The following is a 19,529-nucleotide window of genomic DNA, read 5'->3' on the forward strand; positions in this document are numbered from 1 at the left end:
GGGTGTGATTTTTAGTAAGCACCAAAAGACAGAAAGAAACTACTGACCAAACTGCAGAAGTCTGCGAACCAAATAGTCCACAATAAATAAAATAAGGTCTGATGAAGTTCTTTTGTTGAGGACGAAAGCGCTTACCAGCTTTCTATTGTCTTACAATAAACTTTTTGCTTTACTTTGTGGACTACCAGCATTTTCTACAGCATCAATATACCATTGGTTTTATTATGGAGTATTTGGTACGCACACTTCTGCAGTTCAGTGAGTGTGATTTTTACCTGTGCAGTCGTGATTACACGAACTTTGCATTTCTCCAGTATAGAGATGGGCCCTTTAGGGAGTGAGAGGGGGGTAAAGTTAGCACTGAATCTATCTGCCAGGATGTTAGTTCTGTATATTTAGTGCCATTGTGCTGTAACTCAGAGCAGATCTGAGTGTTGCCATTGAGATTCTTGACATAGCTGTTGTCTTTAGAATCAGTGGCAGTTTTGTTTTCGTAACTAGCTTTGGAGGATTTTATGAGGGATCTCAGCTTCTTACTGAGGCTGACCAGGGAGTTCCTCCAATCATGGGATTTTACTCTTTTTGGAAACAGTTTCTTTCTTCTGTTGTAGAGTTTGTTTATGGCAGGGGACCACCAGATTGGCTTCCTTTTTTTGGAGGATAGCATCTTGGTTCTGTTAGGGATTGCATGATCCATGCACTCATGTAAGTGCTTGTAAAGTGCATTTGTGTAGGATTCAGCAGCCGTACCTCTATTGTCCGTCTGCATGGGTGTTGTGAAGTTTGCCACTTCTGTCTTAAGAAGCGTGAAGTTGGCTTTGGAGAAATTATTTATGGTGGTTTCCCTAATGGGGGGGGTGGGGGCAAGATGTGGATGTATAGGGTGATTAGCTTGTGCCCTCGACAGTGTAAAAATTGGGTCAAGGTGATTCAGTCCAATCAGTCATGTTGACTAATGTCACCAAAAAGGGCATGGGTATTCGCCAGTTATAAATGGGTTGAGGACCCTGCCTAATCCACTATGCCAGGAACCCATACTAACAGTTGGAGAGGTATATGTGCCCCTATTGAATAGTGTGTACTTGCCATAAAGCCCAGATGCCCTGCTTCAGTAAATTACTGGCTGGCTGGTGTCCAGTTACCCAGCTTCAGTTACTTAGGATAGTTCTGCTGAGTGAAAGCAGGAAGTAAAACCAATCAACCTGCCAAATATAAACTAAGGACTGCTGCACTCAGTCGAGATTCACTGCCAGGGCATCACTTGGAAGTGGATAGCATGTTGGCAAAGAGGAGGCTGGACATCACCTATTTCCAGGAGACAATATGGAAGAGTAGTGTATCAAAGCCACTTGGCTGGGATACAGAGGCTACTACTCGCTAGGAGGGCAGACTAGAAATGGTGCGGGAATTATGGTGAGGGAGAGTCTTCAGAAGACAGTGAAGGATGTCATCAGAATTGGTGACAGACTCACAGCAGTCATACTCCAGTGTAAAGGCAGGGCACTACGCATAATCTCAGCCTATGCTCCACAGCAGGGCTGTTGCAATGAGGAAAACAGTGCATTCAAACAGCAGTTGTAGAACCTACTAGATAAGCAAGGACAACGTGAATTGGTGTTGATAATGGGTGACCTGAAAGTACTTATATGGATGAATAAAACAGGATATGCTGACTGCCTGATTCCACATGGGTGGGAGAAACAGGAATAAAGAAGGAGAAGCCATTCTAGACTTCTATCTGGCAAATGGCTTAATGGTAGACAACACATAGATCAACAAGATAGACAGTCACAACATCACATTCATGAGTGGCTAACATACAGCTCAGGTAGACTTCCTCCTAGTAAGGATAGGGCACTGGGATAGAATCAGTGACTGAAACGTCATCCCAGGGAAACAGTAGGCTCCCAGCATAAACCACTGGTTGCCACAATCAGCTGAAAGCAGTGGTCAGAGAAGGCTCTAAATTCAACAGAGAATAATCTAATGACCTGGATGTTGACTGGAGAAAAGGCACAAAAGTTCAAGGAGATACTCAGGGCACTAGCACCTCAGGAAAAAACAGCAAATAGATGGAGTTGAAGAAGAATGTCAGCATCTCAAAACAGCATGTGTACGGACTACAGAACAGATATGCAGCCGAGCCAGGTATGGAACCTAGGAATATGAGAAAAGCTGGTGGTGGAATGCAGAAGTCCAGAAAGTCATCAAAAGAAAGAAGGAGGGCAGGAAAAAGTGGTAGATAGAAAAGATGGACCAGACTAAAAAGGAGTACTGGTTGGCTAAAAAAGATGCTAAGAGAAGAGTTGCAATAGCAAAAACAAGGCATAGTAGGCACTCTACCAGCTTCTAGAAAGTGACTCAATATATAGCCAAAGAAACACTATCAGGTTGCAAGGCAAGAACAGAAAGATAAAGAAGACAGTCATACAGCCTTCATAAGGGATGCCCGGAACAACCTGCTCACCAGTCCACAGGACATCAAAGGCAGATGGAAGGGGTACTTCCAACTGCTTCTGAATGAAGAAACCCCACAGAAGCTGTACTGCCTCAGACAAAGCCTACAATGAAAGAAAAAGAGGAACTTACCCTAAAAGAAGTAAGAAAAGCACTAAGAAAAATTAAGTCAGGGAAAGCAGAAGGTTCAGATGAAGTCAAACCAGATATGATCAAGATTTGGGGTGAGATAGGGGCAAAATGGCTTCTGTGGGTATATAAAGCAGTATGGTTGGAAAGGCATATCATAGATGACTCAAGAATAAGCATACTAATGCCAGTGACAAAAATGAAGGGAACATCCACACCTGTCAGCAGTACAGAGATATCAAACTCCTGTCACACTGCATGAAAGTTCTGGAGACGGTGATTGATAAATGAATATGCAGAGTAGTAGAAAGTAAGATGGGAGATGAGCAGTTCAGATTTAAATCAAGATGCAGCACAATTGACCCGATGTTTGCAGTAAGACAAATAGATGAGAAGAAGCTAGAGATGAGGAAAGCATCCAACTGGGCATTCCTAGACTTGGAGAAAGCATATGCAAAGGTTCCAAGAAAGCAGATTTTGGCAGTCCTGCAGTGGCTTGAAGTCCTAGAAACAATGGTAGAATTAGTGTAGGCTATGTATAAGGACCTGATGACTCAAGGATAAACACTGGTTGGACTCATGAAGGATTTTCCAGTGGAAGTGGGTGTGTATCAGGCGTCAGCTCTGAGTCCATTGCTCTTCATACTGGTGATGGACTACATTAGCAAACAGGCTAAAGAAGACAGATAACAAAATTTCTGTATTCAGACAGTATGGCATTACAGGCAGAATCTGAGCAAGAATTTCAGCAAAGGCTAGAGGAACGGAATGCAAAACTGAAGGCACACGGGATGAAACTAAGTACAGATAAGACAGTTGTTAATGGTAGCAAATCAGAAGAAGCTGAGAAGGGAGATATAATGGAAAATACTGTACCAGTTTAACAGCTTCAAGTAAATGGGAGAGTTGGCTGAGGAGAAGGGGAGTCTGATCGAGGAACTCAAAAGGGCTGCAGCCAACTGGCACAGTGTCGGGTGTAGTGTATAATAGAAGAATGCCAAAGAAGTTGAAAAGTAAGGTATACAAAACAGTAGTGACACACATTCTACTGCGTGGTACAGAAACTATGCAGTAAAAGCAAAGCAGCTGAGAAAGCTAGAGGTGATGGAGATGCAGTGCCTGAGATGGATGGTAGGATGCACAGTATGGGGAAGATGAATAAATTAAGACATTAGAGCAGAAGTCAAAGTAGCTCCAATTTGGTCTATATTATATGTTCGAAGTTTGAAAACTTTGACCGTTAAATAATCGAATTTAAATGTTCGAAGTTTCAAACAATGAACATATAAAAAAAAAAAAAACGGAACTTACCTGACTAGTGTAGGCAATACCAACTCCTAGACCACACTATAGTGCGGTAAAGGGAAGATTTCCCTTACTGCACTGTAATGCGGTCTCGGGGGTTGGTATATTTAAAGAGCGGGGGGGTGGGGGGTACAGGGGGGCTTGCCCCTCTGTCTACAGCCATTTGTTTTGGGTTTGGTTTTTTTTTTTTGTTTTACATATGTTTAAAGTTTTATAACTTCGAACATTTAAATTCGATATTTTAATGTTCAGAGTTATAAAACTTTGAACATACGATATAGGTTCATAGGCTGGTACTAGGCTATCGGCCCGATATAGAACCGCTCCAATTGCATAGAAAGTCAAAGAGAACAGATTATCGTGGTTCAGGCACATTTGCAGAAAAGCAGAAGACAATCTGATGAAGAAGATTTGGGACAGACAGACAGAAGGTAAGAGGAAATGAGGGCATCCAGCAAAGAGACGGATGGATTGTGTGAGTGAAGACCTGGGACAGTCAGGCATGAGTGCTGAAGAAGGTAGGAGAAAGGCATTGAATCAAGACAGACACCGACAGTTGACATGACACCTGACTGATGATGAGTCCCACAATTCCAAAGTTCGTAGTGTAAGTGTTTCACAGTCTATGATGTGTGGTCTGTGACTGAGTTTTCAGGCAGTAGTCTACGTAGTAGATGCTACAACTACCTCTTTACATACATAAAGTAGTATCCCAGACAGAATACTAAAATAAATGAATACATTTCATAATCTTAACAAGATTCTGTTTTCAAGTTTGTTATACTGAATCCTGACAGGTGTTTGTACAGCAATCATTTTACTACTTTATGCCTCAACACGTTTATAGAGCTGAAATTTAAAATGCTTATACTAATTTCAGCAACTTCATCCATGCAGCATACATGTTATAAGAACAGTCACTTTCTAACTTTATATACAAAAGCGCTTTCAGATGTTTGTCCCAACCCTTTTATGTCTTATACCCCTTACTCTTCTCTGTCACACTATTCCCCATTCCATGCTAACACTCTTTGTCTTGCCCCATAGTTAATGGTGTCTCTCCACGGCCTCCCACCATTATATACACTTAATATTTTCATGATGCCTGTGCGTATTTCCATACTGCATTTTGTCTCTAGTTTTAAAGTTGCTTGTGCTTTATTAGTGTTTTCTCTGTATCTTTGTGTTATACTACATGTTTTTAGTGTATATATGCGAGTGTGTATATTTGTGTGCATGTGTACATCCATCCATCCATGAGTATATGTTTGAATACATATATATATATATATATATATATATATATATATATATATATATATCATGTATTACTGTTTCCCATTATATAACGATTATCCTGATTTCATTATATCACTACTTTGTGCTAGTTTCCATATAAAGTTATGATATTATTCTTTATTACTAATAGAGATATCTAAAACAGAGTCAGATGTTGCAGTAAATTCTTGAATCAAACAATACCTCTTGTTGTTTCAGCATAAATGCATCAACAAAACTTCTAATGTCATTCTCATCCATGGTTTGTCTGCTTGACTTTATGAATTCACTGAAGTATTCTTCCTGTTCTTTCACAATTCTCATGACAGTCTTATGTGCTCCGAGAAGAAATCCAAGCTTTGGGAAGAAATTGTATAGCTGGAAGAGATAAAACATCACACTATAATGATCACAGCTGGTGAAACCTAAAAGGATGTATAAACAGTTCTCATATACGCTTATACAGGAAGGTAAGATAAACATTTTCTTAATAAGCCCGGTTTGGATGAGAAGGATAAAAATATTAGTTAAATGAATTTAGCAAAGTAAAATAAATAAATAAAGGTAAAAAGATCATATATACAGTATTTTTCATTAGGGTCATACATAAACAGTACATCTTGCATTGCTGATGGAAAGAACATTAAGGGTGGCTAGTAGCATGCACTGGAGATGTGATAATGCTGATACAGCTAGTACAACCTGAGACATAAATGCACATGTGGTACTGCTAGTGCAGCCTGAGATATAAATATGCATGTGGTATGGCTAGTGCAGCCTGAGTCATAAATACACATGTGATACAGCCAGTGCAACCTGAGTCATAAATGCACGTGTGGTACAGCTAGTGCAACCTGAGTCATAAATGCACGTGTGGTACAGCTAGTGCAACCTGAGTCATAAATGCACATGTGGTACAGCTAGTGCAACCTGAGTCATAAATGTAGATGCTGTACGGCTAGTGCAACCTGAGTCACAAATGCACGTGTAGCATGGCTAGTGCAACCCAAGTCATAAATGCAGATGCAGTACTACTAATGCAACCTGAGTCATAGATGTACATGTAATATAGCCAGTGCAGCCCGAGTCATAAATGCACATGTGGTATGGCTAGTGCAACTTGAATCATAAATGCACGTGTGGTACAGCTAGTGCAACCTGAGTCATAAATGTACATGTGGTATGGCTAGTGCAACCCGAGTCATAAATGTACATGTGATACAGCTAGTGCAGCCTGAGTCATAAATGTACATGTGATACAGCTAGTGCAGCCTGAGTCATAAACGCATGTGTGGTACAGCTAGTGCAGCCTGAGTCATAAATGCAGATGCAGTACAACTTGTGCAACCTGAGTCATAAATGTACATGTGATACAGCTAGTGTGGCCTGAGTCATAAATGCACATGTGGTATGGCTAGTGTAGCCGGAGTTACAAATACAAATGTAGTATGGCTAGTTCAACCTGAGTCATAAATGCACGTGTGGTACAGTTAGTGAAACCTGAATCATAAATGCACGTAGGTACAGTTAGTGCAACCTGAGTCATAAAAGCACATGTGGTACAGCTAGTGCAACCTGTGTCATATGATAGACACATTGTTATGCTCCAGAGGCAGCTAAAGCAGAGCTCACAAGGCTGTCATTGGGGTGGGGATAAAACAGTTTAGCCCACTCCCTAATACCCAGCCCTCACCTCCACGAGGAAATGAATACAGACAAAGGGCTATTAACCCGACGAAAGAATGAAAGGGACATTTGAGTGTAGGTAAAGGATTCTCTGGGCCAGACTCACTGACTACAAAAATAGAGTACTGAGGTATAAAGGTGTGGATTCAAGACACACAGAGCGTTAAATGCCAATGGACTGATCATTGATAAGGCCTTATCTTGAATGATGGGCATCCTGTTGGAATACTAGAACAAGATAAACAAAAATGATAAGATGCTGATCCTTCAGTACACATAAACAAAGATTAGAGATACAAATATGTATACATCTAAGAACACACAAAGCAGACATAAGATTATCTAGCTTAATCCCCCCACACATACACACACACACACACACACACACACACACACACACACACACACGCACACACACACACACACACACACACACACACACACACACACACACACACACACACACACACACACACACACACACACACACTCAAAAAAGTGCATATTTTTAAAGAAAATACCTTTTCAATACTGGTAAATACTTTACCCTGCAAGTAAAAAAATATGTTTTCTAGAGAATCCTTACTGAATGTTTACAGCAGCAATCAGTAAGTCAGTATACCAAAAAGTAAAACCTAAAAAATTATATACTATGGCATACCTGGGTATGCCTGACTACACTTCAGTGCAGACTGCCCTTAGCCTTCAGGTGGAAGAGGCAGAAATTAAACTCTTTGGTATCCGGCCAGTAGTCAAACACAGGTCATCTGGTATGCAAACAGGGTTTTATACCTCTGTGCCACAGAGCCAGGCCACCCCAATACTCTTTTGTGCTTCAATTCCACCATAAATTGTCTTCTTTACCTCCCTTGTGCAAGACACCATATCAACTATGTACTTTCTTTTTTTCTGTAAATGCTTTATATTAAATATTAGGTATTATTCAGTATCTGCAACCTTTCTATCCTCTGTGATAGATTATCTAGACCAAATTGCAGACTGTCTTTTGTAATCCATTAACAAATATACTACATTTTCCAGTCCTAGGTCTAAGTCAGTTCTGATGATACTGAACGGAGAAGTAACCTCAGTTCTAAACCCAGTGGCAGTTCACTAGTCATCAGTCTTTAAACTTAACAACCATAGCTCCTTATGGTATCCAGACCTTTTTTTTTTTTTAGGTCTGGCTTCTTTAAGCAAGTCACTTACTAGTTAATAATATGCAGTATTATAAAGGGCAAAGACTTATTAACAAATGTACATAAAGATTGTTAGTCTATGATGTCCTGCAGTGGAGAAATGAATCACTGTTTGCCAGTTATTATTCATATTTTCATATTTATGCTCATATTTTCATTTCTGAGAGACCTACATACTATTGAAGGATGTGGTGTGAAATGCCGGGGGGGGGGGGTGGCAGGAAAATATATTGTCAAATCTCCATTTACATCACACTGTACTGGAGGTAATGCTAGTTGTCTGTTAGTAATTATGAAAAATAACTAATATTTCCATGTGTACTTAATATTTCAAAAAACAAGTAATGTGCACACTATTGCATAACATCAGGTGAAACTAGATATTGCTTAAGAAAACTGACATTGATATTTGCACTGTGAGCTGCAAATCTTGAGAGATATTCTGTGTTCTTTATATTGCTAATTGTGCAATTAAGCATCTATTTTCATATTTTTATAAATATCTTAAACATGCAGTTAGAAAGAAACCTCTTGCTTTCATGTGAAAGCTTATGGCTGATTAACAAACATATTCTAACAGCCATGGCCTTAAGCTAAATGCCAAAAAATGTATAGTCATACCCTTTGGGAAAAACAAGGTAACCCCTAATTACCACATAGGTGGTAATCCATTAAACACGGAAGAAGTTATCAGGGACCTGGGGACCCAAGTTGACAGTAACCTCTCTTTTGACACTCACATTGCCAAAGTGGTTAGGAAGACCTTCTACATTGCCCACCTGATCATGAAGGGATTCACATCCAGATCAGGAGAGGTCATTGTACCCCTGTACTCTTCACTTATCAGACCAATGATTGAGTACAACACCCCATTCGGAATGTACCTTACCCGACACCTGCAGCAGTTGGAAAGACCCCAAAAGTTCCTCACCAAAAGGATAAAGGGGCTCAAACATATGTCATACGATGCCCAACTGAAGAAACTCCAGCTCTATTCAGTCACATACCGCCTGCTCAGAGGTGATCTGTGCCTGACATACAAGGCCATGTCCAACCCGGAATTAATGGACATGCTCCACCTCAAAAATCCAAATCCACCAGAGCCACGAGAGCAAGAGACTTAAACCTCAACACGGATATAAATAGGACGTGCTGGAGGGACAGATTCATCACCCAGAGACTCCCTACACTATGGAACAGAATCCCAGTCCATGTGAGGCAGAGCCCCTCACTGACTCTGTTCAAGAGAAATCTTGACGAGTGGATGGGAGATCGTAGGTTTACCCTGGGAATCATCTCTGTATCACTGCTGGACAGAGGCACAGCAAACTAATGGGTATAGTATTCTCATCCTAAGGGGTGGTGAAAGCCACACACACTCTGGCTAGGCTTATAAATGCCCTAGGGCAGATAGCCTAGTATGAACCTATGAACCTATATGTATGTCTTGTACTCTTTCCAAGCTATGGTGATTTGTTTGTGAAAGTTTATAAAAAAATATATAACCATGAGTTTTCTGTATAATATATTATACTATTTATAAAAAAATGTTGAATGCATTAACTGCTGTCACTGTAAATATGACTTCTTAGTGATAACATTGCTATTTAGTACAGTTTTATTCGTTTTTACTGTTCATAAAATATTTACATTTGTTTATCTTATGCTTTTAAGTTGATTTTTCAATAAAACTCTCTGGAATGCAAGGATATGTTCAGGCTGCTAATGGTGTGACATTCCACACTACATAGCTGTCAATGATTTAAACAGGTAAGTGGTCTGAGGACCCTTTTGAGGTATGATCTAGGCACAAAGCAGAGCAAAATAGAAGCAAAAAAGTTAAAGGCTCCCATCTTATTTGGCAATACAAACAGTTTAATAAACAGAAAGTCAAAATTCACTGATATATGTTATCAATAGCATCCTACATCTTGGCTTATATCTATATGAACATAGATTTATGGCGGCAAGATACTCCTAATTTTGTGCTTAATGTACTGAATGAGTCAAACATTCTGAGCCATTAATACTTTGACTATATTCTAGGATAGAAGGCTGGGAGGGAAAGCATGAGACACAAGCAAAGGTGCCTATAGAACAAAAAAAAGTGAGACACAAGCAAAGCTGCCTATAGAACAGAAAAAAGTGAGACACAAGCAAAGGTGCTACAGAACAGAAAAAAGTGAGACACAAGCAAAGGTGCCTACAGAACAGAAAAAGTGAGATTAGAGTGACAGAAATCTTTCAGAACCAGTACTACAGAATGTTTAAGGTAAGGAGGAGGGTGAGGCAGGACTGGGGTAATTGGCTGTGAGATGAAAGACATAACCATAGTCCAACCCATCCTGGAATTCCTTCACATGGGTGGGTGTCCAAAAATATCCTTACCTTACAGTCATCAGCACATTTTGTTAACTAGAGATGCAGTAAATTCGCTTGGAGGTCAGAAAATAAATGCCAAGTAGAAAAAGACCCACTAATGAACCATAAAGAATCCCACTTTTGACATTTTTACCTTCCAAAGTGGTGTTCAAAACTCTAATTACATGTTCTGCACAACAACCAGTTTCCTATCCACCTCACTACATGTGGTTTGCTGTTTAAGTTCACCAGTTGGTCAATGATGCTTGCATGGGGGATTTTATTAAATGCCCTGAACAGCTAAGAATATAATGTATGCATGAGATAAACACCATCATCTGCTACAGTTACCCTTTCAAATACATTTACAAGGTTGTAATGTATGACCTACCTTTGATAAAGTCAAATTGATGTAGGCCCAGGGTAAGAGATTATTAATGTCTCAGGGTAAGAGATTATTAATGTCTAGATTTTTAGTTGAATGCTCATGTGCACAGAGGCCTTTGCATGCCTATTATGACATGAAATAGCCAGTGAATCTCTTTTGAGACTTGCAGCATCTCACATGGTACAGAATATATTTTATGTCAGGACGGGTATGAACCATGGCAATTGTCTGCAGCATGCTCAGCATAATGTATTTTAATAGCATTTTAACATCATTGCTGATATGGAACAACCACAAAGGAAAAGCATGGCAATCTACTTATGTTCCCTACTTGCCAATTGACTCTGTGAGTGGAGGAGGTAGTTACTCATGGAGTCTCTACAGGATTTGGATGTGGGTCAACAGCACTGGATGGTGCAGCCAAGTGCAGTTCATAAATCTTTTTCCATAACACTTAACAGTGGACAGGAGTCTTTTGCATGTTATGTAAGTTAAGGGATCTGCTTCGGCTGAAATTCCCATTGGAAGGAGTATGTACAATCATTGTATGAGTTACTCAGTGGATTGGTTGTTGCCCTGTTATGTTGCTGTACATGGACCACATACTGGATTGTACTCCAAAGCATGAATAATTACTATTTATTTATGCACCTTTACATTTAGTTTGCATTTTGCAATGGCCAAGAAAAGTGGCAATATGCAGGGAGGAAGTGATTCAGAGACACAAGTAGGATGGTTGCGTTACAATAAAAGCAGCTCAGTACTTAGTGTATCTAAACGACTGCATAATGATAAAGATATGGAGTTTCCAATGCAAATGAATGACAGTGAATATGGAAATGGCACAATCAGACATGGTGGAGTGATTCAGAATTGTATGAAGCAGGAATGTAATGCCATCGGTGTTCATTACTTTACAACAGCAGCAATTACTTGTGAACAGGATGCTAGAATGTTTCCAATACTGTCAGCTACATTTGTTAATGGCTGCTCTAGGAGCCACTGCCCACAATGGGTGCATCTCAGCCCTCCATGCCACTGTATATGGTATTTCCAGAGCCTACCTTACCACCACTTGGTTAGCTAGCAGATCTGTGCTGTCCATATGCAAAATTAAAGGAGATATACATACAGCCCATCTTATTGGATGTTAAGGCATACGTAGCTTTAACTATTCAAGCTTCAAGGACCTTTCAGTGACTTTTGGGGACATGCTAGGAATTTCATAGGCATAAGCTTCTCATATCCTACAATAGTTCCTTGATATTATATTGTAGCATGTGGAGGGATATTTATGATTCCCCACGACTGCAGAGGACAGAACCACCACTTTGTAGGCATTTTAATACATGCCTTTTTCTCCTTGAGGTCTTAGGAGTCACTGATTGCGCACACTTTATCATCAAAGCCGAATCTGATCCACAGGGTGTCAGATGCATCAACAGGAGGAACTTCCACCACCTCAGCTGCCAGGAGGCGTGCAATGCCCAAGGTATTCTAGGCACAACTCAGGCACTTCCCATGATTCTTATATCTGGCATATGTTCAAACTGTACCAACATTTCTTTTGAGGTGACTTCCTGTAGAGTCATTTAGTTGGTAGGTGCATATCTAGATGGATGCAGAGTTAAGGAATAGTTGCAATGCAATCAAGTAGCAGGCAACATATAAAGTTACCACCACTGTGTGCTACTGGGGACGTGCATATGCATAGGCGCAATAGATGATGGCTTCTATCTGCAACCCCCAGACCATGACTGAGATTGTTTATAATACTGTAAACACAGAGGCACTGAACATGGTGAAATGTGTTTTGGCTAATTTAATGGATATTTCTGCAGAATTAATGCATTCTGTAAGGCACTTGGCAGTGCATGGTCATCACCATTTACAAAGGTGGAAGGTCATAGTTACAAATAATAACAATGCTATCATATCAGCCAAGATTATAATGAGAGGTGGAGGTAGCCATGCTGTCAGGTAGCACTTTGTGAGGAGTCAGGGATCACATCCTCCAATGGTGTGCCTTGTCACAAACATTGGTGATGTGCAATGTGGTGGCCTATGGTCTCAGGGTGCCAAGGATGGCACAGAACTATAGCAACATATGCTCCTGCATTATGTCAGGTTGACTCATGTTGGCAACCATCAGATGTATGTCATCCACAGCTTGGATTATGGCCATGACTAGGCATAATACTCCATGTGCACAAAGAGGCATTGATGATGTGGAACTATGAGAGTGCGACTGTGCAGCCTGCTCAGGTGTCACAGGGTTGGAACCTCAAAAGCATCAGTGGCTGTGCACATGAGACTTGTCCATACCAATCAACATCTTAACACAAGAAATCCAGACAAAGCCCAAAGTAATTGGTGGGGGAGGGGCAAAAATAGGGACAGATTTTAAATACTGCTTTTATAAAGTAAGAAAGTTAGAAAGTTGCTAGAATAGCAAGCTTTGAATTAGCACACATTTTCTGATAGATATTATGTCTGAAACTCAAATGTCTGTCATTTTTAGTGACTTCAGTACTTGCCGATTTGCCAGAAAAACACATATTTTATGAGGAACAAACCAAAATTATGAGGCAGAAATCTAGACATTCTGCAAAAACCTGGAGAGTTGAGAGGTATTGGCTTGTCAGATCTGCAGAGGCAGACCAGATAATTGTTACTATCTGCCTTGTGGATGCACCAGTGCATGTAGTATTAGCCACCAGAGACTTGAGCAGCACCATCTGCTCCATGTCACTATAGTCCATGCCACTGCGCAGGTGCTAGGTGTCATTTAGAAGATCATGAAGATGTTGTACACTGTTCCACAGATGTGTAGTATACTCACCAACTCCACAGTGGTGTGACTATCATTTGCCCATGTCTGGATCACTGACCTGCATATCCACTAATTAATATCAAGTGTTGCACCCAGGTCAGGGACAGACTTGGAGCCATGGTGGCACCACAGATCACCATGTCTTTTTACTGTGAGTTGTATGTACACATAGGAGGGAATGATGCTCAGAGATTCTGTCTGGGATCAGGACACATATGTAGTCTAGATGGGGCTCACTGTTACAGTACATCCTACAAATAATACAGAGGCTAGAGGCTTGGCATTATGCCAGTATTATCATCACTGAGAGTACTACTGTGTCATCACAACTGTGCCTTGTGCATCTTTCCATCAGCATCAGCCACTAGTGACGTGCTGACATCAGGCATGTACTGTCTGTTGTGCTGGATGCTTTACCAGTAAAACCTACGGAAACATAAAAACAAGATACTGATGGTAGCAACTGCAATAAATGGTTATCACCATCCCCCCAGGCAGGCATATTATTAGCTCTGATAGCACACTCACCTTTGGTGCAGAGGTCTGTGAGTTCTATTCTTGCACCAGGTAGAATGATAGCTCACACTGCAGTGCAGCACAAGGGGTGCTACACTCCTGAGAGTATCATCCTTTGGATGAGATGTTAAACTGAGGCCTCATCTGCTTATGTTGGTGGTACCTGAGGTGGATGTAAAAGATCCCACTGCATCTCTCAAAAACAGTAGGGTTTTTTAATCATATACAACTATATACAAATTTACATATTTACTTATTTACAACAATTTACATTAGATTTATATTCTTCCATCATTTACAACTTTTGTTTCATATTTGTATAAACCCTCACTCCTTCTTCCACAGCCACCACTTGATTCTTCATATTATATTTGGCATCACCCAATTTCCATTAAACAGAATTTCAATCAATTTTTCATTCCATATTATGCGTATAATGCAAAACATTTTCCTATCCAACTTTTTGTACATTCCTTACTATGTTTCTCATAAAGTCCATATTCAATCATATCCATATTGATCTGCTTATATTCCTGTATTTCTTTCAAAATATTCTTTTCTATTATTTTTCCCATACTTTCTATTTATTCTTTCACATGTTAAGAAAACATGTTCTGTGGTTTTTAATTCACCACAAAAAAGACATATACTTTCATTTACTCTTTTAAAAGGCATATTTCCTTTTACTGGCAATCTATTAATTTGTAGCCTCCATAAAAAAATCTCAGCATTCCACATTCTTCATGCACCATTTATTTCTTTGATTTATAGCTTTTATTTTTTCTTCTGTCAAATGTCCCCATGGGTTCACACTGTAATTTTTCATCAGTATGTTTTTGTACCATAATTTCCTATTTCTTCTACCTCCTCTATACTTAACTTCTATATTTTTATTTTGTCTTGATCCATCTTTATTTCTTCATTTCTCCAGTCTCTCTCACTTTTATTCAATTTTATTATATTACATTCCTTTACATAGTTTGTCTTAAATAATCTTACTACCAACTTGTCTTCTTTTCTATTTATCCATTTTAACACCCTTTATAGATTCAATAATGGCCCATATACTATAGGGTTCAATAGACCCAGATCCCTATCTTCTTTATCCATATGCAATACTTCTCTTTTAACTGGGTTATGAACAATTTCTCCAAGTCTTTTGGCATCATATACACTCCAGCCATATAAGCTATTTTTCCTATCATATGGAATTAATTAAATGCACTTTTTTTCTAAAAGATAATCTATACCTACTCCAAATGGTGCTAGTTCTTTTTAGTTCTTGAAAATGTTTCATCATTTGCTCTCTAACAACACTCAATGCTCCAAATGTTATCCCTAATATCAATATCTCCTTTAATTTAAATTGAATTCCCTTTAAATGCTCCCCTGATCCAAATTGCTTACTTTTGCCTCTATTCAGTGGCATCCCCATTCCTTGTAAACTATTATTTACACACAAAATCAGATCTTCCGTTATTTTATTGTCTTTAGCCATAAGAATAATACCATTTTCATAAGATTTTATGATAGGATATTCAATACGAGTATTCTACACGTACTGTGTTTTTCTCATTTTTTCCATTTGTGTTTTTTACTAGCCAATTTGTTACTATTACAAATAAAATACTACTCATCAGGCATAATTGTTTTAACTCCCATTCATCTCTATCTCTTTACTTAACCAACCATTTATCAGAATTCTTATTTTGCTATTCCTATATACTGATCTATTTACTTTCTGAATGTGCTTACTAAAAGTATATATCCTTCCATTATTTTTCACACCATGTCTTGATGTATTGTATTCAATGCTTTACTTATGTCTTCGACCAATAATTTTGCTTCATTACTTTGTTAGAGAAATGACAGATAATGTTAAAAAAGAATCATTAATAGTCCATAACATCCTTTTCCTTTAACTACATAAATATTCTCTTCTAATACCTTGCCTATTTTATTATCAACTCATATTTGTATTATCTTCAAAAATATCTTATAATCAGTATTATTTAACACAACTGGTCTCCAATTATTCATTTTATCTTCCTCTCTTTTCTTCCAAATATATCTCATAATTCCACTTTATATTTGTGTGTAGCAAATACCATCATTTAACATTCATTAAATATATACTAAAATTTATTTTTCCCATTGCTCCATATTTGTATACATTAAATAACTTATATCATCTGAACCTGCTGCAGAATTAAGATTTACCTTCTATACCAACATATCTAATTCATTAGAGTAATCTGTTTATCAACATCTTTATTTCTTTTTCAAATTGCTTAACCTATTTTTCATTTCTCATTTCTTTACCATCTGTTTAACGTACTATACTACAGTTTTTATAATACTTCCTTTTGTTTCTCCACTTTCTCTTTTTTATTTTTCATTTCTCTCATTGTACCACTTTCTTCTTTTACTATTTTATCAAAAACTATGGAAACATTTCTTCCTTTTTTCTTGCAAACATGTCTTTGTTTATAACTCCTTGATCTTTTCTTGATGTCTTTTATACAGCTCTTCTTTTCTACAATATGCTTATTCATTTATTTCTAAACTTTCTAATACCTTATTATACATTTCCATGTATTCTTTTTTCCTTTTTGTCTTACTCCATTTTCCAATTGTAAATAATTATTTTTATATTTCTCTTTAAACACCATCCACCATTCTGTCCAATTATAAAATGCTGTTGTAGTTATATGTTTTTTTCCATAATTGCATTATCTTTTCCTTTCTCATTCCACACTTTCTCAGGTATTCTTTTAATTCCTTTTCCAATTTTATATGTTCTTTATTTTCTTCTATTTCTATCCATATATGATACAAAAATCCTGTTTCCACTGTTTTTTTCTATAGCTATTTGTATACCTTTAAAATTAAGAAATAATCTCTGTTTTAACATCATTCCCTCTCATGCATATGCTTGGATTTATATCCATTAATACTAAATTTCCACGCTTCATAATTGCACTCACTTTTTTTTTCTTATCTAGCCTTTTTATTTTTATTCCTTAAGTCACAATTGACATCTCACATTACTATAATATCCATATTTACTATTATAGAATCCAATATGTCTTTAAATAACCTCTCTCTCTCTTTATATTTTACATATGCATATACCGCTATAAATCTATAAGCTCTATTTCCCAGCTTAGATCTACCACTAACAATCAATCAACTTAATCTAACTAAAGTAAAATCCAGTACTGAAATTACAGTACTATATAATACTAATATCCCTGAACAGGTTTCTCCTCCCAGATTCCAAATTATACCTCCTCTTCATAGGTTTTCTGTTTGTAGTCTTTCTTCCTTTGTTAAACCTCCAACCTCTTTTAATACAATAATGTTTACTTCATATTTATTGCACTACTCTAATTCTCCAATTATTCTTAATAAACTTTTTTATTATTCACATTAACAGATAAAATTCTAAAATTATTTGTCTCTCTCCTTCTTAATCTAAATAAAATTAGGTATTTTATCCATATCCTTTCTTTTTAATTTTTAAGCCTAATCTTTGGAATTTCCTTTTTCTATCTTCTACTCTTTTTCCAATAGAACCTTTCTTTTTAACTACCCTCCAATCTATATCTCCTCCATCACTAACCTGTGACTCGCCTTCTATTTCACCTTCCTCTCTTTCTTTTTTGACACTGTCTACATTCTGTAGATCATTATTCATCTTTTCTACAAAGTTGTTTTGTTTTTCTTCCAATTATAATTGCTCCTTATTTTGTTAACTTCACTTACAGTTTCTTTTACACACATTTTTTTTCTTTTTGCTGTTTTATACAATCTGCCTGTAAATGCCCTGTATGTTTATATTTATAACACTTTATTTTACATTTTTTGCATCATGTCCAAACTCCTCACATATAAAACATTTCTTCTTATCGCAATTACCTGCAAAATGTTCCTCTTTTCCACAAAAAAAAAAATGGTTGTCCCCAATACTTTGCAAAAGTTCTAGTTCCTTCATCATTAGTCATGCCTGGAATGTGTACAATTCTGTCATTTTCTGTTTTCAAAATAATGTTACAATCCCATCCCCCAGTCCATAGACCTTTGTTATCTATTGCTTTTGAAATGTCTTTAACTCCTTTACAAAAGTCCTTTAATAAATATTTTTCACAGTTTCTTTTTCTATCTCTGTTCAAAACTATATATGCACTTTTTTGTGCTTCACAATAGAAAGTCTTAATGATTTTCTTTTATCATATTCCCCCAACAAAGTCTCCAACCCTGTAGAAGTCTCTTTTTTATCAAAATAAATGTTCTTACCTCTTTTGCATCGATTTTTAAAGGCACAATTATTGTGTTCCATATTCCATACCTGTCCATCTCTTTCTCTTCCTTACTCTATATATGCACAACATACTTCTTTTTTTCTGTTTCTTCCATCTTCTTACTCTTTCTTTTTCCTTCTTTCTTCTCCCTTATGCTTCTAAGAACATTTCCTTTGTATATCCTTTACTTCTTCCTTTTAAATCTTTTCCTTAATCTTAACTCAAGATGCATCTTTTCCAGTCTCTGGCACATTTTCTTCAATCAAGTCCATCAATAAATCATCCCACAACCCTCCCAACTGGAGGATTGTAATAGCAACATCCTCTTGCCGCTGTTCCTTTCCTCTCAAACTCTCAGACAGATTCCTTTAAAGTAGCTTTTTGATTTCCTCCTCAACTTCATCCACAGTCTCTTTCTTTTTAAACATAGCTTCCAAACACTTTTCTATTAATTCCAAGGAGTCAGCATTCACCTCACCTCCTGTTTCACTAATTGCCATGCTGTGCACCATCTTCCTAGCCACCACTGCACCGGGAACAAAACATCCTTACTGAATATATGGACCGTGAGTCAAGTAGGGAAAGTTCCCCAATGACCTGGCCAAATTTTTCCTAGTAGTATAAATTTTACCTTGGGTCTCCCTGGAAAAGAGACTACTAGCATAGTGAGCCTAACCGGGTCAACAAAGAATAAATAAATAAAATAAAATAAATTAAAAAATGAAAGAATCTGTGAATGCCATGTGGATACCTACAAATCTTGTTGCACAAGGTGTTACAATTACAGAGCAAAGCTGCCTGGAAGATAGATGAGCTGAAGACTGCCTCACATGCAGTGCAGTGTATAATATGGCAATGCAACAGCTAATGCTCAGCTAGCACATCTCCTACAGACACTCATCCAGTTATCACTGGAGTACTTCCCACATCCAGACCAGCAAGGGGTAGGAGGCTCTACTCCCTGTCCACATAGAGGGACACCAGGAACATCTCCACTTCTTGAGGTTTTTCTGTATTAGTGGTTTACCTCTAGTGGTGGGCATGACTTTGCCAATGTCCCATTCCTTTTTCTT

At 37.9% G+C, this 19,529-nt stretch overlaps 1 protein-coding gene across 1 annotated transcript in view; it reads right to left on the reverse strand.

The window, feature by feature from the left end:
• The window catches only part of LOC122816617 (cytochrome P450 2K6-like), a 353,165-nt gene that overhangs the window by 165,631 nt on the left and 168,005 nt on the right, over window positions 1–19,529 (reverse strand). The window contains exon 5 of the mRNA XM_044089525.1: window positions 5,374–5,547. Within this exon, the coding sequence (XP_043945460.1) occupies window positions 5,374–5,547 (174 nt within the window). The remainder of the gene's footprint in view (window positions 1–5,373; window positions 5,548–19,529) is intronic.

This window comes from Protopterus annectens, chromosome 12.part0 (assembly GCF_019279795.1).
Source record: "Protopterus annectens isolate FY-2018-M chromosome 12.part0, PAN1.0, whole genome shotgun sequence".
Lineage (NCBI taxonomy): Eukaryota > Metazoa > Chordata > Ceratodontiformes > Protopteridae > Protopterus > Protopterus annectens.